This window comes from Hemiscyllium ocellatum, chromosome 39, assembly GCF_020745735.1.
Source record: "Hemiscyllium ocellatum isolate sHemOce1 chromosome 39, sHemOce1.pat.X.cur, whole genome shotgun sequence".
In the NCBI taxonomy this organism is placed as follows: Eukaryota; Metazoa; Chordata; class Chondrichthyes; order Orectolobiformes; family Hemiscylliidae; genus Hemiscyllium; species Hemiscyllium ocellatum.
In genome coordinates this window covers 14377308-14404812 of record NC_083439.1, presented here as the reverse complement: position 1 = coordinate 14404812, position 27505 = coordinate 14377308, and the positions used below count along the sequence as shown (strand labels likewise).

The window sequence follows — 27505 nt, the reverse complement described above, 5'->3', positions numbered from 1 at the left end:
GTGGCTTTGGCCCCTATTCAGGACTGTTTTCTCAGGTGCACGTTTTTATTGACTTGCCAGCTTACTGAGCGCTGTTAACAGGCACATATGTTTACAAGGGTCTTTTCATAAATCAGTTAGAAATATAGTGGGACTTCCAAATCTTATCTCCTTTCCCGTTCCCTCTCCAGGAAGTCAGTGCCTCCTTATCTGGCCTTTAACAGCAAAGCTGTGAAAGATGGCAATCTATACTGGCATTATTTCTCTGGCAATTGGAAGGCCCCCTCTAAAGAAACTGTCACATAATTAACAAAAATTTAGTCAAACAGCAGTCACATGAATGCACCCAGTTACTTTCTGGAAAGTTGTGGTTCAGTTTTCTTGGCTTATAATAAAACATGACAAAGAAACAACCTGCTGCTGTTCTCCAAAGTTGAGACTCACTAGACTTCAGATCAGTCTTGATCAACACTTTCTGAGACAGATTACAATCTCCATTCCAAACTCTCCAATCCAAAGGCGGTGCCTTACAGGGTTTGGTACTGCTACTGACTGCCAAATCGTTTTTTACAGTGTTTTGGTGTTCACATGTGCGCCTACTATTTATTATTGAGTGTTGCACAGCAAAGGTAATTATGGCAGATGATGCACATTGTTTTAATGACTCAAATACAATTGTACTTACATGTCTCTGGATATTTCCCGAGGCTGTGAGCCTGACGGAAATACTGAGGATTTTCAATCACTGGGATCCGGGTCATCCCAATAACAACAGCGTCTGGTCCAACATCCATGGATGAGGGTGTAATAATCCCATGGTTGATGTGGTGGAGTGGGCTTCCAGAATCTTCCTCACCACTGATCACAGCTACTGGCCCTGTAACAGAGAAAAGGAAACACACATCAAGTTTGCTCATGCAAACTACACCAGGATTAATCACTTTAGACCACTCTGTGCCATAAGACATTACACTGCCGAATCTACCTTCACCTTAACATGCCAAACCTAACTGTGCACTTTTAATAGTATATTAAAAAAATGAGATGGCATTCCCCTGTACTGTGTCTGAGATTCGATTCCTCCATATTTTGACTGCAATAACTTTTACACAATGCTGCTGGCAGGTAAATACAGAGACAGGGGATTGAGTGATTTGCGAATTAATTTTACTCCTCTAACCATTTTATTCTTTTGAATGTTGCATCCTATTCGATTGACATGCAATTGAGCCTCATGCACTGAGGCTTACACATGGATTGGACACACATACACTGGGGCAGATATACAGGTCATTCTGCTCCAACGTGATGGTTGTGTTCCTCTGCAAACTCGCGCTATAGAAAATCACGCTATGGAAAACCGCGATAGAAAATCGTACTGTACAAGATCACTATAGAAAATTGCTATACCCATTCAGTAGAAAGTTCATGTTATCCAAGCAATGTTCACAATTCGCCAATTATGTTACAGCCAATTCGCGCTGACAAAATATGTGTTATAGCAGTACAACCTGTACTTATTTACTCACTACTGGAACTGATTTCCGCCATTTCTTTAATCTAGGATTCATTTCCTTAAAGTAATTTGTCTTCTAAAAACTCCAAGCAGTTGCCCGACATAATATTTAAAATTCCACAGGCATACCGGCCTTCCATTGTCTGAGCACTCTCATGTCACATCTTTGTTCAGAATGAGATTTGATCTCAGACCGAGTTAAGCAGATTTAAGTACAATTTCAACATATAAAACAGGGTTTATTCCCTCTCAGGGACGGGTGAAATAACCTACTTCTTCAAAGAAAACAAAGGTGTCTGAGTGCAGGTGAGTCCTGGCAGATAGACAATGCAATAAGCTCACCTGATAGTTTCATTCTAAATATCCCAGGGTAACGCCTCACCTCCCCCTCCAACATGCGCAATGTCAAAAGTGTCAAATTTCTCTTATTCTGATGGCAGAAGTTAATGTTTACCTGAGACTAGAATAAAGAATTAATGTGAAATGATTGCCAATGAAAGAAAATGATCAAATGGTGTCAGAAAATAATGGACAACATATAGTTTAATCTCTATCAAATGATAAAAATTTATTTTAACAAACATAGCTTTTGGAATAAAGTTGTTTGTTGTTACTGAAGAATATATTCTTGCACTTTTTAATGCAATATATAACATTACAATTTGATTTGATTTATTACTGTTCCTGTGAAAAGTATAGTTTTGCGTGCTAACCAGATAAGTTATACCCTACGTAAGTACATCAGGGTAATAGAAGAGACTGTAGAATATAGTTTACAGTGACAGAGAAGGTGAAGAGAAAGATCAAGTCTAATATATGAGAGTTCCATTCAAAAGTCCAGTGACAGTAGGGAATAACCTGTTCTTGAATCTGTTGATATGTGTTTTCAAACTTTTATATCTTCTGCCCAACAGAAGAGGGTGGAAGAGAGTAGAACTGGAATGGGAGAAGTCTTTAATTATGTTGGCTGTTTTCCTGAGGCAGCAGGAGGTATAAAGGGAGTCAATGGAATTGAAGGCTGGTCTGTGTGATGGATTGGGCTGCATTCACTCCTCTCTGTAATTTCTTGCAGTCTTGGGCAGAACATTTGCCATACCAAGCTGTGATGCATTGGGATAGGATGCTTTCGTTATAAGATAACACATTTCCTCTCCTTTATAAATATTTGTCAATGATGGTGCTTGAGAAATATGACCATGTCACTTTGTGGCACAATATTAAGTCCCTCTCACATTTACTCTTTTTGACTCAAAAGCCAAACAGTTCAATCCAGTGATGATCAACATCGGTCTCCAAACTGCTGAAGAAAGATCCTTGCTGACTGCAATGCAACAGCACAAAAGGCAAAATGAAAACTTAATAATTGGACGCTATGATCTATAGCTGGTGTCGTTGCTTCTCTTGTTATTTATCTTATGCATGAAAGCAGCATGACAAGGGTTTTGCTGAGATGAAATAAACTCATTATCACTTCTCTTGGAATTAAATGGTGTTATTCAGATATTTATTTACTGGCAAAGATAGGACTGATTATACTGTTTTATTGTGTTCAAGTGAAATATTTTCTTTAAAGGTAAGTGCTTTGTACAATTACTCACATTGAAATGCAGTTTTCTGGATGTAACTCATGTCAAATGCAAACTCTTGAAAACTGGATAGTTGCCAAAATAATTGAGAATGTCTTTTCTCTTTATAGACAGTAGGTGCAGGAGTAGGCCATTCTGCCCTTCGAGCTTGCAGAACCATTCAATATGACCATGGCTGATCATCCATAATCAGTATCCTGTTCCTGCCTTATCTCCCTAACCCTTGATTCCACAATCCTTGAGAGCTCTATCCAACTCTTTCTTAAATGAATCCAGAGACGGGGCCTCCACTGCCCTCTGGGGCAGAGCATTCCACACAGCCACCACTCTCTGGGTGAAGAAGTTTCTCCTCATCTCTGCCCTAAATGGCCTACCCCGTATTTTTAAGCTGTGTCCTCTGGTTCAGCACTCACCCATCAGCGGAAACATGTTTCCTGCTGCCAGAGTGTCCAATCCTTTAATAATCTTATATGTCTCAATGAGATCCCCTCTCAGTCTTCTAAACTCAAGGCTATACAAGCCCAGTCGCTCCAGTCTTTCAGAGTAAGGTAATCTCGCCAATCTAGGAATTGACCTCGTGAACCTACGCTGCACTCCCTCAATAGCCAGAATGTCTTTCCTCAAATTTGGAGAATAGAACTGCACACATCCATCTTATTTCTAATGCTTCATGCATTCATGTATAGTACTTTTAATTTGTTACTGCCTTCACCCTTCCCATCAACTCCTATTTCACTCAACCTTACAGCATGATCCCTTTCTGAGTTTTCTGCCTCATTGACACAGTTGTCTTGTTTGACTTCCCTTGTTGTAACTTTCCCTCCAATTTCCTTCTTAAACATCCAGTTTGTCCCCTCTCCCCGCTACTTAGTTTAAACGTAGCTGTGTTGCAGTAGCAAAGCTGCCTGCCAGAATGCTGGTCCCTAACCTATTAAGGTGCAAACTGTCTCTCTTGTAGAATTTATGCTTACCACAAAACATACCCCAGTGATCCAAGAATTTAAATCCTTGCTTCCTGCACCAGTTCCCCAGCCACATGTTCAAGTCCATTATCTCCCTGTTTCTGGCCTCACCAGCCCGAGGAACTGGAAGCAAACCAGAGATAACCACCTTAGACGTCCTGCTTTTCAGCCTTCTTCCTAGTTCTCCGAAGTCCCGCTGTAGTATGTTCCTCCTCTTCTTCCTGACATCATTTGTGCCGACATATACCACCACTTCTGGCTCTTCACCCTCGTCCTTGAGGATTTCCTGCACTCTGTCAGTGATGTCTTTAACTCTGGCACCAGGAAGACAACACACCATCCTTAAGTCCCGCCTGCTGCCACAAAAACCCCGGTCAGTTCCTCTCAGGATGGAGTCCCCTATTACCACGGCTCTGTGCGATGTCCGACTCTTCCGCTCTGTCTCCATGCCAACTTTTGATTGACAGACCTGGCCGCCTCGCAGACTGGCAGTGTCATCTGTCTCTACTGTTTCCAAAAGATTCAACTTGTTCCTGACAGGTACTTTCCCTGGGGTCTCTTGCACCTGTCTCCTCTCTGCCTTCCTCATCGTCTGCTCTCTTCTAGCATGATTGGTGTAATAACCTCGCTGAAGGTCTTATCCAGAAAAATCTCGTTCTCTCGGACGAGCCTAAGGCCCCTCGAGTTCTTTCATCAGTGCTGCAATATGCTCTGTCAGTAGCTGAACTTGTACACACTTTCCACATTTATATGAGCCAGACACACCAGAGTCGTTGACCTCCCGCATCAAGCACGTAGCACACTGAACCAGCTTGGCAGTCATGTCTTCACCCTCTTCAACTGTGGCGTAATCACTTCACTCAACCTCCTTGTCAAAGACTCCTGAGCTAAAGCCTCACTCTTCAATCCACAGGAACTTCCTTGGACCCTTTTTTTGGGGCAAGTCTGTGGACTTTTAATTTAGGTTAGAGGAGGAGGGACGAAGGCCCTACTTTGTAGAACCTGGGGTCTAGAACACACCCACTCAAATAACAATCACTTACCTTCCCGACCGGCTTTGCGCTCTGCCTTCACTTCCGCCCAGCTCCCGCCGCTCTCTGATGCGAAAATCAGAGAGATTTAGATTCTGACTTGAGTAACACTTTATGAAGATCTCATTCACTGATTGGACATTATGAAACGGATATTTACCATCAAGGTGGGTAGCTAAATATGGGAAGTTTCTGAAGTTAGTAGTCTTCCTTGCCTCAGTTTAGAACACTCTGTGAGACCCAATTAAAGTCAGGAAGGTGTATTGGGATAGATTCTGGTATGTTGGCCTTGGAAATAGATTCTAGATGCGATTGGGATGGGCAAGTGTTGATATTAACTGTGCAAAGGCCTATTTTGGTTCTCTGGGACCAAAAGGAAATTTGCTGGAGAAACTGGGAGTGTTTGTGGAGAGAAAAGAGAGTTAATGTTTTGATTCTAGTGATCCCACTTCAGAACTGTTCCGAAGAAGCAATTTCTGTTTTTGCTTCAGATTTGCAGCATCCATCATCTTTGTTTTATTTTGGTTCTCTGTGACTGTGTCCCTACTCTTTTTTTAGAAATGGTTAAGGTCTTTAGTCCTCATCTCTCACACCTAACTCCACCACTCAGGGTCAAGGCCAACTAACACTCTCCATTGGCCCTCTGTGCCAACTCAAACACCCAGGTAGCATATGAGGTGCCTCAAGTCCCGTGCCCACACATAGCCATATACACAAGACAGACTTGACAGTCCCTGGGAATCATGTGAAGATGGGAATAAAACATCCAACAACGAATGCAGTTTTCTCATGTACAAGCTTGATAGTGAAACGAACTCCCATTCATGAAACAAAATCATATTGTTCCTCGTGTTCAGTCTCATAAAAATAAACTTCTATTCAGACTCTACATCAAAAATAACTAATTTGTTAACTGCCACTTTACATTGTTAACAGAACTATGATCTTAAAACCCTCACTGAGATAATTATGGCTTTTGAAATACAGCCAAATATTCATAATGACGTAATAATTGACAAAATGTCATCGAAGGACTCTAATTAAATTACAGAGAATTGACATTCTTTCTATTCTATAGTATTTGCCCTGTCAATTAAAATAGGTCATTCCTTTAAAAAAACACTTGATTTAAGCTTGATTTTATCTAAACAGTTGGGAATTTTGAAAAATTTGAAATTATAATAAAACACCCTTCAAGACAAGCAATTCATGGAACCCCTACAGTGTGGAAACAGGTCAAGTTTACACCGACCCTCCGAAGAGTAACCCACCCACCCAGACCCTTTCCCCCTTGGATGCTGCCTGAACTGCTGTGCTCTCCCAGCACCACTGATCCAGAATTTTTACCCTAACTAATGCACCTAACCTACACATCCTACACTATGTGCAATTTAGCATGGCCAATCCACCCTAACCTGCACATCTTTGGATTGCGGGAGGAAACCGGAGCACCCGGAGGAAACCCATGTAGTCATGGGGAGAATGGGCAACAGTTGCCTGAGGCTGAAACTGAACTCAGGTCCCTGGCACTGTGAGGCAGCAGTGCTAACCGCTGTGCCACTCTTGTGCAGATTAAGGACCTTAGAATTTTTTTAAAAACCGTACAATAGACTGAATGTGGTCAACCAGAACTCATTACTTAATTCAAATGGCTCTGATGGTTCAGATTGCCATCTTATGTGAATTGCTCAAAGCCCCTTTTCCTCTCCTGACACAAAGTGAATCTGTGGCAGGACTTCCATATTCGTGTTTTGTTCACATTTTTAAAGGCTCCATACAGTCATTTGGCTCCACAAAAACAAAAATCCAGGCCCATATCTAAGATTTCACTTTGACAGACAAAACTTTATCAATCATTTGTGCAAACTCCCATGAAACACTGTGTTACACCTCCATATTCATTCAAAACAAATATTGTGCGAGAGAGAAAAAAAAATCCCAATTGTGAGTTTTGTAGATTAATTTGAAGTTTGCACTTGGTCAGCTGCTGAAATTACTGTTTCACCATTCCCCTGGTGATAAATAAGCCCTTCACCAGTAAAGTTGTCCTTCACTTGATTACATCAAGGCTCTGGCACAGACATCAGCCATTCAGCACCTACTCAATGCTGTTATTGATGCTTCAAGTGAGCCTTCTTAGAAGCACCCTCATGTAACAGATTCAACAAATCCTTCTATTACTATTCCCCCATGTCCTTATTTAGCTTTTCTTCAAATGAATCCTATTTTCCTCAATCACTCATTATGGTAATACAATTACCACCCTATAGATATAGAGTTTTCTCTTGAACTCTCTATTGGATTTATTAGTGACTACTTTATATTCATAGTTCCTAATTATGGTCTCCCCACAAGTGGAAATACTCATTCCACTACTAGCTTATTGAATTCATGAAGACCAATGTCAGGTTACCCCTTGGCATTCTTTTCTCTCAAGGTGCATCCCAGATTGTTCTGGGGTAAAGTCTTTCCCGATACTTATAATCTTTTGCTTTGGTCTCATACTTATCAATCATTTTAAATGTTCTTCATTGCAATATGGAAGCTGCAGCTGTGCAGAGTACTTCAAGTGTGCTCCAAATAAAGTTCATTTTAATTTCTGGAGCTAAGCTCAGGAGTGCTTGCCAATGTTTCTAGCGTGTTGTTGTCTGGTTTGAGACTGAAGGCCTGATGGACTAAACTTGTAATGTAGCATGCACTGTCTCTACTGTGTATGGACTGATAAGTCACTTGCATGTGGAAGAGATAATGTGGTGTATTGGAGGCTGATATGATATGCCCAAAAATGGCAAGTTCTAAAGAATTGGTCTAACAGGTATGAAACAGATCCAGAAATACTGAAAATTACAACAAGAAACACCCAACTGGCAAAGATGTGTACGCAACTCTCTCCTAAAGATCTTCACGTTCCCCACCTCTAACTTCACATAGGTACCCTTTCCCAATGCTCCTGTCACATCTCTCATCTCCATACTTTATATAATTACTTCTCCCCAACTTGGTACAGGTCCTACCTACAGTTGACCCTTCTCCTAAATCATAGAGCCTTTAATAAAATTCCCATTTACAAATTGGGATTTACTAGAAATAAATGGCCACTCCATCACCAAGCAACCTCCTGTCTCTGCATTCCGAATGTTTCCCAGTTTTATTGCAGCTTCCTACCATATCGAATGATCAGAATGTATTTTTAAAATTCTAATTTAACAAATATTTCATTGTTTTTTCCAAACCCACTAATTACAGGAGTGAACTACATGTGGTAGAATCTATTAACTGAAGCAAAATGTTCTGGCCTGGCATAGAACAGCATGTTCACTCCTCAGGGACAAAGTTAGGAACATTTCAATGGTCTGTACCAGCTCCCTTCCGAAAACAAACATCCCTCCCAATAAATATTAAATTGATTTCTTCTATATTGATACCCTTCATATTATTCCCTGAGAAAGACTGGTCCATGACCAACACTCCATAGGGAGTCCTTTATGTCACTGATTTCTTTATACACAAATACACTCCTCACACTGAAACCCCTTCGCAAAAGACACTTCTTTCACTCTGAGTGCTCCTTTACACAGAGGAATTATTTGCATCTCTATGCCCCCTCCACATGAATTCCTTTTCATTCTGGGCTCCCCTATCCTTAGTGACACCTCTGTTACTTTTGCTATACTGGCAGTCCCCACATTGCGAATGGGTTCCATTCTGGAGTTCATTTGCAAGTCGTCCTGTCCGCAAGTTGGAATATAATGAGGGACAATATAAAAGAGCCATTCATAAATGCAGGAAATGTTTGAATTTTGGATCTTAAAATTACACTCCTGTATGAGATCATGTCTGTAAATACAGGTGATTGTAAATCAGAGATTCATCAATCCTGTAGGTTTATCTGAATGAGACACTTTCTTCAATTTCAGTCCAAGGAACAAATCACCAGAGAAAACATTGTAGCAGCAAGTACAAGTGGGTTAAAGGGGCAGTTGGATCTGAAGGGCAAAGAGATTGAGGAACTAAAAGAGCTTTTGGGATTCTCTGAGGTAAGGACTATTGTTCTTTCAGCCAATATTTCCTGTTTTTAAAAAAACACCTGTTTTCTACATTTGCACAGTTTGAAGAGATTCAGCAAACAAAGGTTTGTAAATCAGAATTCTGTTTAATAACTAAATATGAAAACAAGAGTCAAATAGGTTTCGAGTGTTCTTGCAAAACTGCACATGGATAATTGCTGTTGTTCAAATATCAAATAGCCTCAAAATTCATTCCTTATTACTCTGTCTGTGCAGTTCAAGATTCTATCTACTGCCAAACATAAACTTGACATCTTCAGTGACCTGAGTAAGGTGCTGGAAAAGCACAGCAAGTCAAGCAGCATCCAAGGAGCAAGGGAATCAACGTTTTGGGCATAAGCCTTTCATCAGGAATGAGGGCATATGCCCAAAACAGCGATTCTCCTGTTCTTTGGATGCTGCCTGACCTATTGTGCTTTTCCAGCACCACACTCTCCACTCTGATCTACAGCATCTGCAGTCCTCACTTCCTCCAACCTCAGTGCCCTGTGAACAGTAACACTATATCCCACTTTTCTATAGCATAACACCATTTAACTTGCATGAGTTGCCATTAGCAGACATTAGTTTTACACAGTGATGTTCAGAGATTGAGACTGAAAAAAAAGTGTAATCAGGTTAAAAAGTGTCAAAAAGATCTTGCAAAGCTTGTGAATGAGAACATTTTTATGGCCTTGTGGATGTCATGGAAACATTTTTAAAGTTCCAATGCTAAAATGGAATCTTCACTCAGATCCGGAGCAGTTTAGCCATTCAATTGTCCGGGGTTGTGATAGCAAGCGAATTCACAACCAATTCCTTTGTCCACTTTCCTCTCTATCACATTAAAAAACTGTCAATGGCACCTTGCCCAACTGAATGCCTGTCATGCATGAACCTTGACATTAAGTGTTGGCAGAGAACTAAAATTTGCGAATGCCTGCAAATTCAAGCCCAATCTTTCCTCACACAGTATTAAAGCATCTCTCAGTGTGTATCAGTGAATAATTGGCAGCAGGAAGCCTGCTTGGCTTTGCTCCTAGATACCTTTGTACCGAAGATGGCGCCGGAAATGCTGACTTTGCACACTTTTCACTGTGCTCCTGTACCCCTCTACTTGAGTACACATGACAATAAAATGGAATTCTAATTCTAGGGCAACACAGTTGCTCAGTGGTTAGCACTGCTGCCTTACAGCACCAGGAACCTGGGTTCGATTCCAACCTCAGGAGTTTGCACATTCTCCCCGTGTCTGTATGGGTTTCCTCTGGGTGCTCTGGTTTCCTCCCACAATCCAAAGATATGCAGGTCAGGTGAATTGGCCTTGCTACATTGCCCATAGTGTTAGGTGCATTAGGCAGAAGTAAATGTAGGGGAATGGGTCTGGGTGGGAGACTTTTTGGAGGGTTGATGTGGACTTATTGGGCAGAACGGCCTGTTTACATACTGTGGGGAGTCTAATCTAATTCTACTCCTACCTCCCCCTGTACTGAAATTGGAATCGGAAGATTGTATCTGGGACCTTTAGGTGTGTATGGCTGTTACAAGTTGTGTTCAGCATTGCACATGAATTAGGAGAAGAAAATGGTGGCTCAGTCTCTGAGGAGAAAGTGAGGACTGCAGATGCTGGAGATCAGAGCTGAAAATGTGTTGCTGGAAAAGCACAGCAGGTCAGGCAGCATCCAAGGAGCAGGAAGAAGGACTCATGCCCGAAACGTCGATTCTACTGCTCCTTGGATGCTGCCTGACCTGCTGCGCTTTTCCAGCAACACATTTTCAGTTCAGTCTCTGAAGCCTATTCCACCACTCTAAGTTTTTTTTCTTTATTCATTCACGGAATGAGGGCATCGCTGGCAAGGTAGCATTTATTACACATCCCTAATTGCCCAGAGGGCAGTTAAGAGTCCATCACATTGCTGTGGGTCAGGAGTCACATGTAGGCCAGGTCAGATAAGGAAGACACTTCCTTCTCTAAAGGACATCAGTGAACCAGATGGGTTTTCTGACAATCAGTTTCATGAATGTCATTAGATTCTTAATTCCAGACATTCACTGAATTCAAATTCCACCAACCGCTGTGGCAGGAACTGAACCCAAGTCCCCAGAATGTTATCTGGATCTCTGGATTAACAGCAATAATACCACTCGGCCATTGCCTCCCCATGACTGATCTGTTTCTGTTTCAAACTCCACATTCCTAGTTAGCTACAATAACTTTTGATTCCCTTGGTTAACAAGGATCTAGCCATCTCTGTATTAAAAATATACAATGGCCTTGACTCCACTGTCTTTTGAGGCAAAGCGTTCCAAAGTCACACAACCCTCTGAGAGGGAAACAAAATCTTTTTATCTTTGTGCTAAATGGGTGATCCCTACTTTTAGAACAATGGTGCTTTGTCTGTCTTGACCCATAACAGGAAACATTCTTTCCATGTTCATGTTATGAAGATCACTCAGGACCTTGCGCACTTCAAACCAGCCACACCTCACTCCTCTAATCTCCATTGGAAACAAACCCAGTCTGTCCAAACTCTTCTATTGGAACAATCTTCTCATTCCAAGTATAAATTTTGTAAAATTTCTTTGAACTGCCTCAATGCATTTACCTGCACCCTAAACTAAGGAGATTGAAACCGCACACAGTCTTCAAGATGTGGGATCACCAAGGCCTGCATTACTGAAATATAACATCTTATTTTTCTAAAACACAGAGTAATGGATGCTGAAATGTGAAATGTAAACAGAAATTCCTGGAGAAACTCAGCAGGTCTGTGGAGAGAGAGCAGAGTTAACGCTTGGAGTCCAATGACCCTCTTTCATTACAATTCTGCAGTTACTCTGTGTTTTGGTAATATTCTGTTTTTTTAAAAATTCTTCCTGCTAAAGTCAACAACTTCATGTTATACTTCATCTGTCAGATGTTTTGCCCACCCATTTGATCTACCTGCAATCTCTTTGTCTCCTCTTTACAACTTTCTCACTTATCTTTATGCTGTCTACAAATTTAGTGACCATGTCTCCTCTAAGTCATTAATATAAATCGATATCTTCTGAGGCCCACCACATACCACTGTGGGACCCCACTTGACACATCCTGTCATTCAGACAAGCAAACATTTATGGATACTCTCTGTTTTCTGCTAGCCAGCCAATCCTCTGTTGTCAACTGTTCACTAACTGCTTTTTAGGAAAAATAGAGAGTTATGGAAGTAAATGTGTACAACCTTTGTGGATGAAGAATTTTTTAAAGTTTGATTGAAGATTTGCAGCTCGGGTATCCGTTGTTGTGGTTGTGTTCGCCGAGCTGGAAGTTTTTGCTGCAAACGTTTCGTTCCCTGGCTAGGGAACATCATCAGTGCTGTTGGAGCCTCGTGTGAAGCGCTGCTTTGATGTTTCTTCCGGTATTTATATTGCTTTGTTCTTGCCGCTTCCGGGTGTCAGTTTCAGCTGCAGTGATTTGTATATGGTCCAGTCGATGTGTCTGTTGATGGATGTTCTTGCCGCTTCCGGGTGTCAGTTTCAGCTGTAGTGGTTTGTATATGGGGTCCAGGTCAATGTGTCTGTTGATGGAGTTTGGGGATGAATGCCATGCTTCCAGGAATTCTCTGGCTGTTCTCTGTCCGGCTTGTCCTACGATGGTGGTGTTTTCCCAGTCAAATTCATGTTGATGGTTGTCTGAGTGTATGGCTACTAGTGATAACTGGTCGTGTCGTTTTGTGGCTAGCTGGTGCACGAACACCAGCTAGCCACAAAACGACACGACCAGTTATCACTAGTAGCCATACACTCAGACAACCATCAACATGAATTTGACTGGGAAAACACCACCATCGTAGGACAAGCCGGACAGAGAACAGCCAGAGAATTCCTGGAAGCATGGCATTCATCCCCAAACTCCATCAACAGACACATTGACCTGGACCCCATATACAAACCACTACAGCTGAAACTGACACCCGGAAGCGGCAAGAACATCCATCAACAGACACATCGACTGGACCATATACAAATCACTGCAGCTGAAACTGACACCCGGAAGCGGCAAGAACAAAGCAATATAAATACCGGAAGAAACATCAAAGCAGCGCTTCACACGAGGCTCCAACAGCACTGATGATGTTCCCTAGCCAGGGAGCGAAACGTTTGCAGCAAAAACTTCCAGCTCGGCGAACACAACCACAACGAAGTATTTTTTATTTGAGAAGAGTTGGGAAATTACTACATTCATTTCTGAAACAACAGTTGATAAATTTAGTTAAGTAAATATCATAAGGACTTCAACCTTAAAAAAGGATAAAGACCCACCAAAAGGACCATCAGGGTGGATCAGAAATACAATTTGACCAATATTAGAGTGTCAAATACATAGCCACTTGCATTCAGAAAATTTTAATCTTTGAGCAACCAGTATTGTTGTCATCTCCAAACAATAACAGGGACATGGGGACAAAGGTCACGTGTGAACTTTACCAATCTACAACATGACAACTGCTTGTAAGAAGTGGTAAAGCAGCAGTTGGTGGAGGAACTGGAGTTCTTCTCTTAAAAGTTGGTATCTTTCCAAATATTTTTGCCAAACTTTGAGGTTGAGACAGCAGTTCCTGGCTGATAATAGCTGAAGGGAACCTCTCCAATGAGAGAGTTATATTGCTGCATGCTTTCAGTGAAACTTTTAAGCCATTACATCTCAAAAGGAGGCATCTCTTAAAGAGGTGACAGCATGAGTGGAGATATAAAAGTCTGCAGCTAAAGTCATTTTAAAACTCAGCTGTGGCATGTGATTGCTAATCAAAAGACTGCATTGCCAATTCTCATATTAAATGTGTGCTGTTCTTAATTAAGTAAACCAATTAGTGCTCCTGCAATATTAAGGTGACAACACCATAAGGGAAATGTCTTCATTCTGATTAGCTCAGTCAGTCTGAACTTGTCCTAGTGACATACATCTAGGACTGTTCATAGTTTTACACAAATTGGAAATTGAAATATGAACTCACAAGGCCAGCCTGTGTACCAAAGACTTTGTACTGGAAACTTCCATAACTGAAAGGCCATCGCATTGTTAAAGTAGAGAGTATGGTGGGGAATAATGTGATTTAACTGGATCCAACTGAAATGAAATTTACGTACTTCAAATGAACCACTCCTCCTTTGAAGGCTTGGTTGGATAAGTTTGCAAAAGTGACGATCTTACAAAATAAATGGCTTGTCAAAGAATGAATCAGGAGACCAGGGTGCGATGTTATAAAGGTGACCATTATTTTTAAAGAAGCCAATGAGGAATTGGACAGACATGACCAATCCAACCCAGGATTAACAATGAATTGCTCATACAGTGTTCAGGCATTGATAATCCAATTAGCATTCAAGATGTTTCTGATCATACAGAGGGTACTAGATAACAAGGGTTAACAAGTGGGGATTCATGTTGGGTCAATATACTGAAGAGAGCAGGCAAACCTCACGTAACACAAAAAAAACAAAAGACCCATGCACAATCAACCAGGGTTGTGATCCAGTGTCCTAAAGTGGATGAATCGAAACCCATGGTTTTTATTAAGGAACATGACTTTTGTACTGATGATAACCTTGATAAATTCTGTAAAATATATGGCAACATATTTATACCTAGAATGGGTATATAATTGTAACTAATCAGGTTGAGTAAAGTTTTAGATTGGCTCTCTCAAACCCATTCTCTAATTATGATTGACTTAGGTTTAAAATTAAAGTTAAAGGGTCCCCCAAAATCTTACACTTGTGTACCTTACAGAGAGGGTCTTTTGACTCTGTGGTAGCCTTTGAGCCTGAAGTTACAGGTTTAAAGTACCACTTCAGAAGTTATGGTAACATAGATGCTTTATAGATGCATTTCATCAGGTTGATAGTCATAGAGTCATAGAGATGTACAGTATGGAAACAGACCCTTCGGTCCAACCCATCCATGCCAACCAGATATCCCAACCCAATCTAGTCCCACCTGCCAGCACCTGGCACATATCCCTCCAAACCCTTCCTATTCCTATATACCCATCCAAATACTTCTAAAATGTTGCAATTGTACCAGCCTCCACCACTTCCTCTGGCAGCTCATTCCATACACGTACCACCCTCTGTGGAAAAAAGTTGCCCCGTAGGTCTCTTTTATATCTTTCCCCTCTCACCTTAAACCTATGCCCTCTAGTTCTGGACTCCCTGACCCCAGGGAAAAGACTTTGCTTATTTACTCTATCCATGCCCCTCATGATTTTATAACCCTCTATAAGGTCACCCCTCGGCCTCCGACACTCCAGGGAAAACAGCCCCAGCCTGTTCAGCCTCTCACTATAGCTCAAATCCTCCAATCCTCGCAACATCCTTGTAAATCTTTTCTGAATCCTTTCAAGTTTTACAACATCTTTCCAATAGGAAGGAGACCAGAATTGCATGCAATATTCCAACAGTGGCCTAACCAATGTCCTAAACAGCTGCAACATGACTCCCAACTCCTGTACTCAATACTCTAACCAATAAAGGAAAGCATACCAAATGCCTTCTTCACTATCCTATCTACCTGCGACTCCACTTTCAAGGAGCTATGAACCTGCACTCCAAGGTCTCTTTGTTCATAGTCAGTCTACTAATCTTCCAACACTTCTTTACGATTCAAGGATAAAAGTGCGCATGACATACCAAACACCCCTACATTTTATTCCTCTGGAGAGACATGAATGCCTGTCTGCACATTGACAAAGATTGGACACAGGACATATGTATCACTGGCATTGCTTGTTCCAGATTGTTCTTGAGAAGATAGTGATGAGATATCTTGATTTGCTGCCATCCTTGTAATGTAGGTAAACCTTCAAAGTTGTCACGAAGAGAGTTCCAAGAAATGGGTCCAGTGACAGTGAAAGAATAGTCATCTATTTTCAAATGAGGGTAGAGTGGAAATTGGAAGCAGACTTGAAGTTGGTTCAGTTTCCATGCGTTTGTTGTCTTTATTCTTCAAGTTAGTAGAGATCCTGGGTATGCATATTACTGCTACTGGAACGTTGATGAATTACTGTAGTGTATTTTGTGTATGGAACACTCAGCCATGGTGTATCAGTGTTTAAGGTGGTGGATTGGACATCATACAAACAGGCTGCATTGTCCTGGATGTACTGAGCTTTTTGAATGTTGTTAGAGTTGTTTTCACTCAGGTAATTGGGGAGTTATGTATCATACTTCTGACTTGTGTCTTTTAGATGGTGGGAAAGGCTTTGAGGACTGAGGAGGTGAGATATGTATGATGGAATTCCCACTCTCTAACTTGCTCTTGTAATCATAGTTTTGATCGGGTTCTGGACAAAGGTGACCCCGAGGATGTCGATATCATTTAATGTCCAAGGACATTCTTCTTGTTAGATTCTCTACTTTTAGAGATGGTCACTTGTATTTTCTGAATGTTATTTGCTATTTAAAAGCCTAAACCTGAATATCATCCAGACCTTGTTGCACATTTAAAAATTACACAACCTGTTGGACGATAACCTGGTGTTGTGTGATGTTTAACTTTGTACACCCCAGTCCAACACCAACATCTCCAAATCATTGTTGCATATTGACATGCACTGCCCAACTTGTCTATGTCGACTAGGTTTCCCAAACTAAACTAGTCCCATTTGCTTGTGTTTCACCCATATCCCTCTAAACCTTTCCTATTCATGTACTGTCCAAATGTCTTCTCAATGTTGCAACTGTACCTACATTTATCACTTCATCTGGCAATTCATTCTGTATATGCATCACCCTCTGTGTGAAAGAAGTTGCCGGTCAGATCCCTTTTAAATCTTTCTCCTCTCACCTTAAACCTATGTCCTCTAAATTTGAACTCTCCCTACTCTAAGGAAAATACCTTGGTAATTCATCTCATCTATGCCCTCATGATTTTATAAACCTCTAATAGGCCACCCCTCAGCTCCAGGGAAGAAGTCCCAGCCTATTCTTATAACTCAAACTTTTCGGTCTCAGTAACATCCCTGCAAATCTTTTCTGTACCCTTTCCAGTTTAATAACATTTTTCCTATAGCAGGGTGACCAGAATTGTATGCAGTGTTTCAAATGTGGTCTTACCAATGTGTCCTTCAGGCCCCCTGTAACATGACATCTCAACTCCTGTACTATGATTGATGAAGAGAAACATGCCACTACTTTTTTCACACCCTGTCTATCTGTGACATCACTTTCAATGAGCTATGTACCTGCATCATGGGGTCTGTGTTCCTCAACACTGCCAAGGGCTCTACCATTAACTGTGTGAGTCATGCCTTGGTTTGTCTTACCCAAAACACCTCACAGTTGTCTGAATTAAACTCCATCTGCCATTCCTGGATCATTGGCCCAGCTAATCAAGACCCCATTGTACTCTAAGATAACTTTCGTCACTGTCCACTATCCACCAATTTTTGTGTCATGTCTATTCAGAGTGTCTTGATCAGAATGTGAGCTACTGATGTAATCTCCTATTCACATATTTCACATGTTAACCTGTTGCATTGGCCATGCTGCTTCTATTGTTTAGATGGTATGAAGTTCTTTGTTAATCTCTTAATATTTAATGACTGTTGTGTGTCAGAATAAATCTGTTTATACAACTTGTATGCAATCACTATCTATGCATCTGCTCTTTAGTTTCTTATCCATATATCCTCTCTTGTATTTAATTACCATGTACAAATTCCCTACTTCTTTCCTCTATATATATTTTCACTTTAATACACAAGTATATATACTATGTATTTTATGTAATCTATACACATGTATCTAACCCTCATCTGTATAAATCCCTTGTTCATCTGGCTACACACTTTCTATTTAGTTCTCATCTATCAATCTTGTATTTGTGATAACTATCTGATCTGATTCCAATTAAACATAAAAAAATGAAAGAGTCTAAGACCCAAGGAAAAATAATTTGCTCACCAATTTACCAATTAGTATTAAACTCAGCAAGTGACCTACTTCAAAAGTGGCTATTGAGAAAAGCAATTAGAGTGCAGTGGGTGGAAAGTAACTTAAATTCACCCACCTATGGAGCTGTTCAATGTTGAAAAAGCCGAAAAGCAGTCCTATTGTTGTCACAGAATTTTATCACAAACACCACTGACTTTTATTGAAATTTTATTGAATACAAAGAAATAGAAGGGAAGTCAGTGGTACCATCTTAACCCATTAAAAATTGAGGAAAACAGAGCACTGGTCAAAATATCATAGGATGTAAAACAAAAGGTAGATGAGCTTAAAATAGTTAATCATATTCCAAATGGTGGACATGAATCAAAAACTGCCGGAATTGGAATAAGTTAGAAACTTTACAAATTAATGAAGAAATGCAAATGTCATGTGCTTATAGTTTGGGATTAAAGTACCAGATGGGTAACTTTAGAGAGAATGTTACACTGTGCATAACCTACAACTGTACCTCAACAGGAAGTGATGAACACACGAGGTTCAAAGGTGCAAATGTATGTCATTTTCCAGCAGTGATGTGCATCACCTTAATGAGAACAGAGTTCACCAAAAAGAAATTTCTTTAATAAACACCATTTTCAGCTACATTCAGGCATTCATTAGCAGGTTACACCCATGTGAAATTAAATCCATTGCAAAGGTCATTAATTATCTATAACACTAACACAGATTAATTGCTAGGGTCATTCGGCTAAATGCTACCCCTCCTTCTCCTATTCTGGGAGGGTCTTGTTGACTGTATATTTAATTATTATTGCCCAAATGAAATACAAATTGGAAGGCTGACCTTCTCGAGCAACTGGAAGATAAACTAAAACTTCTTTCATGGATTGGAGCAGAAAAGGTTCCTAACACTTGGCAGCAATGTCAGGATATCAGCAATATTCAAACTCCATCAGGAAAGCATTGCTGATTCATACCCTGTCTCTCTCTCTCACACATAACGCATTACCTTTTACTGGAAATAACACAAGCATGCGTTTCTTCATAAATCAGGTATAAAACAAATCTGTCCTCCAGATATGTTCTCACCCCAGCCCTGTACTGTCATAACATATCTCTACCGTTGTACCCCAGTCACCCTATAATAAAGGCCAACATGGCATTCGCCTTCCCAATAGCTATGATAGATAAATGGTGACTAGTTATTATTCAATCATGGGACAACGTTCTGAAACTGATGAAAAGTGACTTTGTGGTGCAACTACAAGGTGTAATCCTCTAATGAATGTCTAACTGTATATAATCACTTTTGGCAGAACCACTTGGCTCATTACAGTCACTCTTACCATCAGTTGCCACCATTCTAATCATTAGAATCATTCTTAAGCACCTGAACTGTGTGCACACAATTGCTCTCATCCCTCACTTTAATCAGCAGTCACCTAAAGCCCACACCATTCTGTTCTATGGGTTTCTACCCAATTCATACCATATCACCACTGTTAATACAATTAGATTGCTCATAATTACCAGCAAGATTCACCTAAAATCTGTAAGTACTCACAGCTCATCCAGGTTCATACACAATTACCACCAACTCCAGTGTGAGAGTCCTCCAATTTTGTCAAGTTGATGATTATTTGCATCTCCTTTTGTGACATTTTCTCTTGATTGATCCTGTCCTTTGGATTGCTTCTTTTAAATTCTGTAGTGATTTTGAAGCTAATTTCAACTGTTCATTTCAGCTATTTTTCATATATTTAACATCACAGCATTTAGCTAAACCTGGAAATATGCCATGATAATCTTGTCAGGAAGATGAATTGTCAATTGACCTGAAGGTGTTCTGCCTCAAATTCGTTACAATGTCATTTTCTTTAACATTCCCTCATTTTGGCAGATGTTTGTGTTCCAAATGTTTTACACCTCAGTCAGAAACAGATGTTTGAACTCAAAACCTGAAGCAAATGGGGTTTGCAGCATGTGCCATTTTGTGGGATGCAGTCAAACAATAGACTAGCTCACCAAAGAAATTTGGCAGCAGTCATTTGTTGGACCAAGTGGGCGTTGAAATTCACATGGCAGAGAATGTGAATGGTCTACAGCTAGTAACTGAAAGTTTGACCAAGCAACCAGAGACAGCAACACCTCATAGACTGCAATGACTGCAGGCTACTCATTACATTATAGATGTCAAAATCTCAATGGGCCAACACAGGCAAATGTAACCAGCAGCAGAAACTAAATGTGTGCATCCATCCACTGATCCCATTTCAAGGGCAAGTGCCTCATGTGACAGCAGGAAGCCATTTTGTAGGATTTATTGCTTATTCTAAAGATGTATTGGCTTTATTTACAATATATATATCAATTACATAGTTGTAACATCAGGCTAATAGAAAAATGCTTGCCAAAAGTAATTACTTTCAAATTAAGCCACCCTGACACTACATAGAGATGGTCAATATCTTCTGAAATTAAGCACCCTCCTCATCAAGGGTTTAGAGACATTCCTCATTAAACTGCAACTCAATTCCCAGCACGGGGGGGGGGAGTTTGGCTGAGATCCTTTGAGGCATAAAGTTTGGATTGCCAGACAACCCAGTCAAGGCCATTGAGATGAGAAAAGAGGGAGTGTGTGTTCTGGTTGTAGGCAGAATCCCACATCCACCAGAAAGTGGCAGGACAACTCAACACAGCACATTGCAGAAATCAGTCTCACCTCAGCCAATGAGACTTAAGGCACATACAGATCACGTCTCACAAAGATGTTTAATCTGTCAAATCTGTCCCACGCTGGTTCTTCAGCACATGCTATTCTGAGCCCATTTCTCTGCCTTTTTGCAATTCTTCATTCTCAAATATAAGCTCAGTTCTCTTTAAAATGATGGGGGTAGAGTGTGCCTTAAAGGTTGTAGTAAAGCACAGAGTCTAACAGAAATCTGAGAGAATGCTGGAATTCGAAAACAAAAACAAAAATTGCTGGAAAAGCTCAGCAGGCTTGGTAGGACCTGTGAAAAAAGATCAGGGCTGACATTCTGGGTCCAGTGATTCTTCTTCAGAACTGACAGTAGCAAGGAAAAGGTTGATATTTATATAGAAGATGGGGTGGGGAGACAGTAAAGTACAGGAGGAGATAGAGCCCAAAGAGAGAGAAATATAATTTGACCAACACAGGAGTGATTAAAATTCAGTTTGGGGAATGAACAGCTGCTAATGGGGGCTATTATTGCTAACGATGGGTTGTGTATGGTAGCAGCTCATGTGGTGGTCCAACAATACAGTCTCTGAAGTAGAAGTCATTGCTGTTTTCCTTCATTTTTCTAGTGCCTTATTACTAGTTCATTGAGTAGGGAAATAAGATTGTCCCACTTCCTTTCCAAAGCCTTTCATAAGTTAGAAACGCTCCACAAGATCCTCCTTAGTCTTTTCTGGTTCCGGTTCCAGAATTGTAAAGTGTTACAGCACGGAAGGAGGCTAGTCGAGCTGTTGTACCTGGATCAGATCATGAAATGACCTTAGTGCCAATCGCCTGATTTTTCCTCATTCTCATCACATTATTTTTATTTAAATAATCATGCCATACTCTCTTGAATGCCTCCATTAAACCTGCCTCCACTACACTTCCAGACAGTGCCCTCCACGCACTAACGACTGTATTTGCCGTGTGAAAATGTTCTTTCTTCACATCCCTGTTGCTTCTTTAGCACATCACTTTAAATTTATGAGAGATCCCAGGTTTATGAGCCTGTATTCATTTAAAAAAAGGAGCTCCTGTGCAGCTGTGGACGAAAGGATCGAAGGATGTGTTCATAGTTTTAGATAAAGTTAGGGAGGAGTTTGTGAGGAGCATTTAAACGACCATAGAGCAGTTCTGTGAACAGCATGTTTCAATGCTGTAAATATTATATGATACCATCTAATCTCTCTTATCCAGATTGCTCTTTTAAGGTAACTGGGCAAGGAATATCAATAAAGTGCAACTATTACATCTCTTTGGCCATGTCCTAGAGCAGATAAAAGATAAAACATGAGACCTTTTCATCTGTAATATATAAAATATTGCAGACAATGCTGTGTAATGTTCTGTATCTCATTGAGTCATGTAATTAATGATCTCTATGGTTTTTGAGAGACATATCTATTGAAATATCCTGATAACTACAGATGATCTAGATCATCTCCATGAAACTTTCCCTTCAATGTTTGGCCCAATGAAGTGTTGTTCATAACAAATCATGCGATTTGAAAGTACATTAATAACTTGTAATGCAGTGCTATTTATAAAATCCGTATACAAGCAATGGGAGGATGAAACTATTAAACCATTTTATTGCACAATTAAAGTTTCTTTCAAAATTTATAACCGGGGAACAAGAAACACCAATAAATTAGCAAAATGGCACATAAGATTGCTACTTTAATGATCTCCACAACATTCTCAACAGTCTGTTGGGATATTGACAGTTCATGACTCACTTGTACTTCTGAAAATGTACGAAAAATCAATAACTTACAGAGTGCAGCACATTGCTGCAGACTGGTGCCCACACATTGAGGGTAATAATGGAATTTCCCAATGAAAGATCACAGGCTGAATTTGGTTATACAACATAAACCATGGGTAGAAAGATTCTGGATCAGTGGTGCTGGAAGAGCACAGCAGTTCAGGTAGCATCCAAAGGGCAGCGAAATCAACGTTTCGGGCCCGAAATGTTAATTTCGCTGCACTTTGGATGCTGCCTGAACTGCTGTGCTCTTCCAGCACCACTGATCCAGAATCTGGTTTCCAGCATCTGGTTTCCAGCATCTGCAGTCATTGTTTTTACCTCATGGGTAGAAAGAGTTCACTGGTAACAAAATTAGAGCAATGAGGATCTGTAATTGGAGATACAAATATGATTTACAGCAGGCAACAGTTTTATTCATAAAGGGAAGATGTTTAATTTATGCATGTGTTCCAGGGTGACTGAATCAACCAAGAATTGTATACTGGTCATTCAGGTTAAGGTAGGAATGAGCTGGCCTTACGCTTAATCAGGGAATTTCTCAATAATAATCCAACATGCCTGAAAGAGTGAGAGCTGTAATATGAAATGTATGAACAAAGAAGAAAAATCTTTTAATGGAAACATACTGACATTGAAATTGCACTGACAAGAGGGTGGCATTGACAATAGGAACACACAGATAATGACAGTCACTCAAGATATAGTTATGTTGACAATGGAAATGTGTTGACAACAGGAATGAGAATCTACTGACAGTGAGATCCACTGATAATGAGGTCATCCTTCCAATGGTGTTCCACCGAAGGGAAACCACTAACAACAAATCCTACTGACAAGGAATATACCTAAATCAGAACCCCTGTCAATTGGAAATTGCTCAGAGGGATCCACAGGCAGTGTAGTTACCTCGATAATAGAGATACATTGGCATTGATAATAGGAATACTGACAAAGGAAAACCCATTCATGCTTTGATGTGTACAAAGGTGGTATGTGTGGGCAGACAGTTTTTCTTGCATCTGCACACGTGGGAAAAGCTGCCCCATGCCATTCCATGCTCCTTCAATTTCACTTTAAAATTTAAAAAGAAACTAGAATTGAGTGCCATTCAGAGCTATTAAAATCCAATTTTCATTAAGATCTCTCCAACAGAGAAAAATAACTCCCGAAATCAAACTAATCTGTCGTGTATTAGTTGGGTAATGGTCTTCATCCTTTTACTTTTCATGCCAATTAATTGACAGAGAAGGTCTTCCAGCCAACAACGAGTTGCTTTTTTGACACAGTAAATCTTTCCAAGGTGGTTCAACAGGAACAAACACCAACAAAATGTGGCATCAATTTTATGAGAATACTTTCGGACAAATGGTCAAAACCTCTGTCAAAGAGGTCAGTTTTAATGTATGTTACAAAGAATGGGAGGAGTGATGAACTGCAGAAATTAAGAAAAGGAATCCAGAACTCAGGGCTGCAGCAGCTAAAGGGGTGGGATCATTAAAATTCAGGATGCACAACCAGAGACTACCTCACCTGGTTGTCAGGCTGGAGGAGGTTATCAAGATTGGGAGGCAGGAGGCCAGGGAGGGATTTGAAGCAAGGATGAGAATTCCAACATTGAGCTGTTGTTTAACAAAGGCAATCAACCAACCAACCCAACCATTCCGTGGTTCAACACTTCAAATCCCCCTCCCACTCCACCAAGGACATGCAGGTCCTTAGACTCCTCCATCGCCAGACCATAACAACACGTCGGTTGGAGGAAGAGCCCCTCATCTTCAGCCTAGGAACCCGCCAACCACAAGGGATGAACTCAGATTTCTCCAGTTTCCTCATTTCCCCTCCCCCCACCTTGTCTCAGTCAAATCCCTCGAACTCAGCACCGCCCTCCTAACCTGCAATCTTCTTCCTGACCTCTCCGCCTCTACCCCACTCCGGCCTATCACCCTCACCTTGACCTCCTTCCACCTATCACATCTCCAACGCCCCTCCCCCAAGTCCCTCCTCCCTACCTTTTATCTTAGCCTGCTGGACACACTTTCCTCATTCCTGAAGAAGGGCTTATGCCCGAAACGTCGAATCTCCTGTTCCTTGGATGCTGCCTGACCTGCTGCGCTTTTCCAGCAACACATTTTTAGCTCTGATCTCCAGCATCTGCAGTCCTCACTTTCTCCTCGATTGTTTAACAAAGGGACTATATGTGCCAGTGAAAATAGGAATGATGCATGGAACTTGGCATTTGTTAGGGCGATGGTAACAGAATTTTGGATAAATTTAAATTGACAGAGGATGTAATGGGAAGGCTAGTCAAGTGTACATTGGAATTGTCAAGTCTAAAGTTAAAAGAATGGTTGAATGAGTCAGCAGCAGATGAGCTGAAGCAGTGACAGACTCAAACCTCCAGGGTGCACTGACTTGATTTTCAAATAATCAAGCTTAACATTAAGGTCTGTCCAACATTGGTCCCACTGGATTTATTGGATTTTAATGTGGTATTTTGCTTTTCAAGTCAATGTTTGTTTAATAAGGGTTAGAAAAGATATCCAGTGTGAAGAATATTGAGTGGTCTGAAGGCCAGGTTTGACCTGATACAAACTAAACAAAATCTATAATCTTGATTCATTTGAAGGGACATGATTACCAGATGATGTGTCGAAATCAATAGCTGAATATTATCAAATCGGCCTGGGACTTGGACATCTCCTATTAGCTTGGGGCAACATTTGGTCAATCATAAGTTAATTATCATAGCCAGATGGACACTTCCAACTCAAAGACAATCTTAGTGTGTTATCAAACTCCAGACGCTATGGATACACAGCAGACACAATAACAGAACTGCTTGGCCCCATGAGGAATGTGGTCACTTGTATGCACATAAAAACTAGGATTATACAGGGCTTGAATGGCTCTTATTTTGCAATTGATATCCAGGGATGGTGTCACTTTCTCTTGGTTATGCCCACATCAACAAAAAAATGGTTTGTGTGCTCACATAATAACCTTGAACTGTTTTGATGAATGAGAGATCATTTTGGCCCTGGAACATCGCAAAACCATTTGTTTACATCAGCAGCAGTTGACCTTAGTGAAACTTCCAGTCTGATTCAATATTATTCTGTAGTTGTTTTCAATACAGTATCTGCTAACGATACCATTTTGTTTCTATGGTTTGTAGGTTGTACTTTTACTCTGGCCAAGATTGCCTTCAATCTCCTTTCCACAAGAAAACAACGTTTCCCCTGTTTAATAAGTACCAACCAAAACTGTAAAAAGCTAGTTGTCTCATTAAAATGCAGTAAATTTGATGGAACCGATTCTGGATGCAAAACTTGACCATTTGAGGGTTGTAATAATGTTGCATGAAATTGCTTGTCTTTTTTTTGTAATGCACGTCCTAACATGCTTAAAATAGCCACTCAGTGCCCTCTCAAATTACTGGACAGAAAATGCACATGCACCAAATATTCATGCAAGTATTTCAAGTGCTCAGTATCATGCCACAACAACAAAAGCTAGAGCAGCAGAGGCTGCACTTTAGAAACATCACTGTCAGCTTCATTTAACTTTATTCTGTGTCTGAGATCTATGAGGCATTCTTATGCATGAAGGGAGCAACTTATTAACCATTAACTGTGTAGCTGTAGATTATTAATTATTTGCAGCCTGATTAGTTGGGAAAGGGAGATTTTTCTTATTAACTTCAGCTTTCCATATTTTCAATTTTACTTTTGTTATTTTGTTTTTTTAAAAATATATTTTACACTCCATAAAGCATAGGCTGGAACCTGAGCTTGGAACATCCAACGTTAACAAACAAAACGCAAAGAACGTAGACAATAAATGCCCATCACGTACGTGAAATTGGTTTTACCCAACTCCCATCTAATCTTTGCAAGAGATGGGCTGCCATCTTCCAGGAACACTGACTGCTGTTGGAATCCAAGCTTCTATCCAGCAAGTCACAAAGCTCAGGTCTTCCTTTTTAAATGTAAGCACAGGTGTCTTGGTCCTTTCTCAGCATTTTGCAAAACATCCGACAAACTCAGAAGATTCTGTTTCCACTTACTGGATTTCCAGTTAAGCATTGGGCAGTGATGAAAGGAGATGGAAGCGTGAATAATTGGTTGACCATTCCCATAAAGGTCTTAAAAAGAATCACATCCTTTTTAATTTTGCTCATAATCTGCAACTCGATGAAGCTCTCAAACTCCCTCAACCAAACAATTGTCACGTTTTGCAGCTTTTGTTGACTATTTCAAGCAAATCTGGGGTGTCTGCATTTAGTGGTTCTGAACTGGAGCTGCTTGAACCTCACCATGAGAATTGAATGTAGTTTTAAACTGGGATAATGCATCAATCTGACTGCGTGGTGGTTTGCTCACAACTGAACAATTAGCACACTGGAGAGCACTGGTTTGATATATGGGAAGGTGCGGATTATAGTATACAGGAGAGCACTAGCAATGATATACTATCTATTAAAAAAACTGTACAGTACTTGGTGTAGGGTATGTAGGGACATTGGTGATAATGTGTATGAGATTTTTGATTATAATATTTGAGAATATACTGGTTATATCCAAATGCCATACTGTCACCTGTAATTGCTGAATGATAACACCTCAAGTGTTTGGCAAGTTGGTGCAGAATTGTTGTAAATATTGTGCTAACAAATCCTGGAACTGAGAATATCCCTATTGTGAAAGCATCTTTTTGCTTGATAATTTTCCAATCCCCTGCAGGCCCTCGTGCATACTTACCCAAAGTATATGGAAAGACAGATTAAAAAAAAAATGTTCCTTCAGCTTACACAGCACCTGCACAAATTGAAAAGATAATGAACACTCCTAAGGCCACAGTTTTTTAATGAAAAAATCTTTTCACATTTAGAGAATGCTTAGATTTGTAGGTTGGTTGGAAGGAAGGAGAGAGTGCAT

At 40.4% G+C, this 27505-nt stretch overlaps 1 protein-coding gene across 1 annotated transcript in view; it reads right to left on the bottom strand.

Annotated features, from left to right (window-relative positions):
• The window catches only part of LOC132834137 (NT-3 growth factor receptor-like), a 771032-nt gene that overhangs the window by 188522 nt on the left and 555005 nt on the right, over window positions 1-27505 (bottom strand). Inside the window, exon 12 of the mRNA XM_060852772.1 lies at window positions 665-856. Coding sequence (XP_060708755.1) covers window positions 665-856 — 192 coding nt within the window. The remainder of the gene's footprint in view (window positions 1-664; window positions 857-27505) is intronic.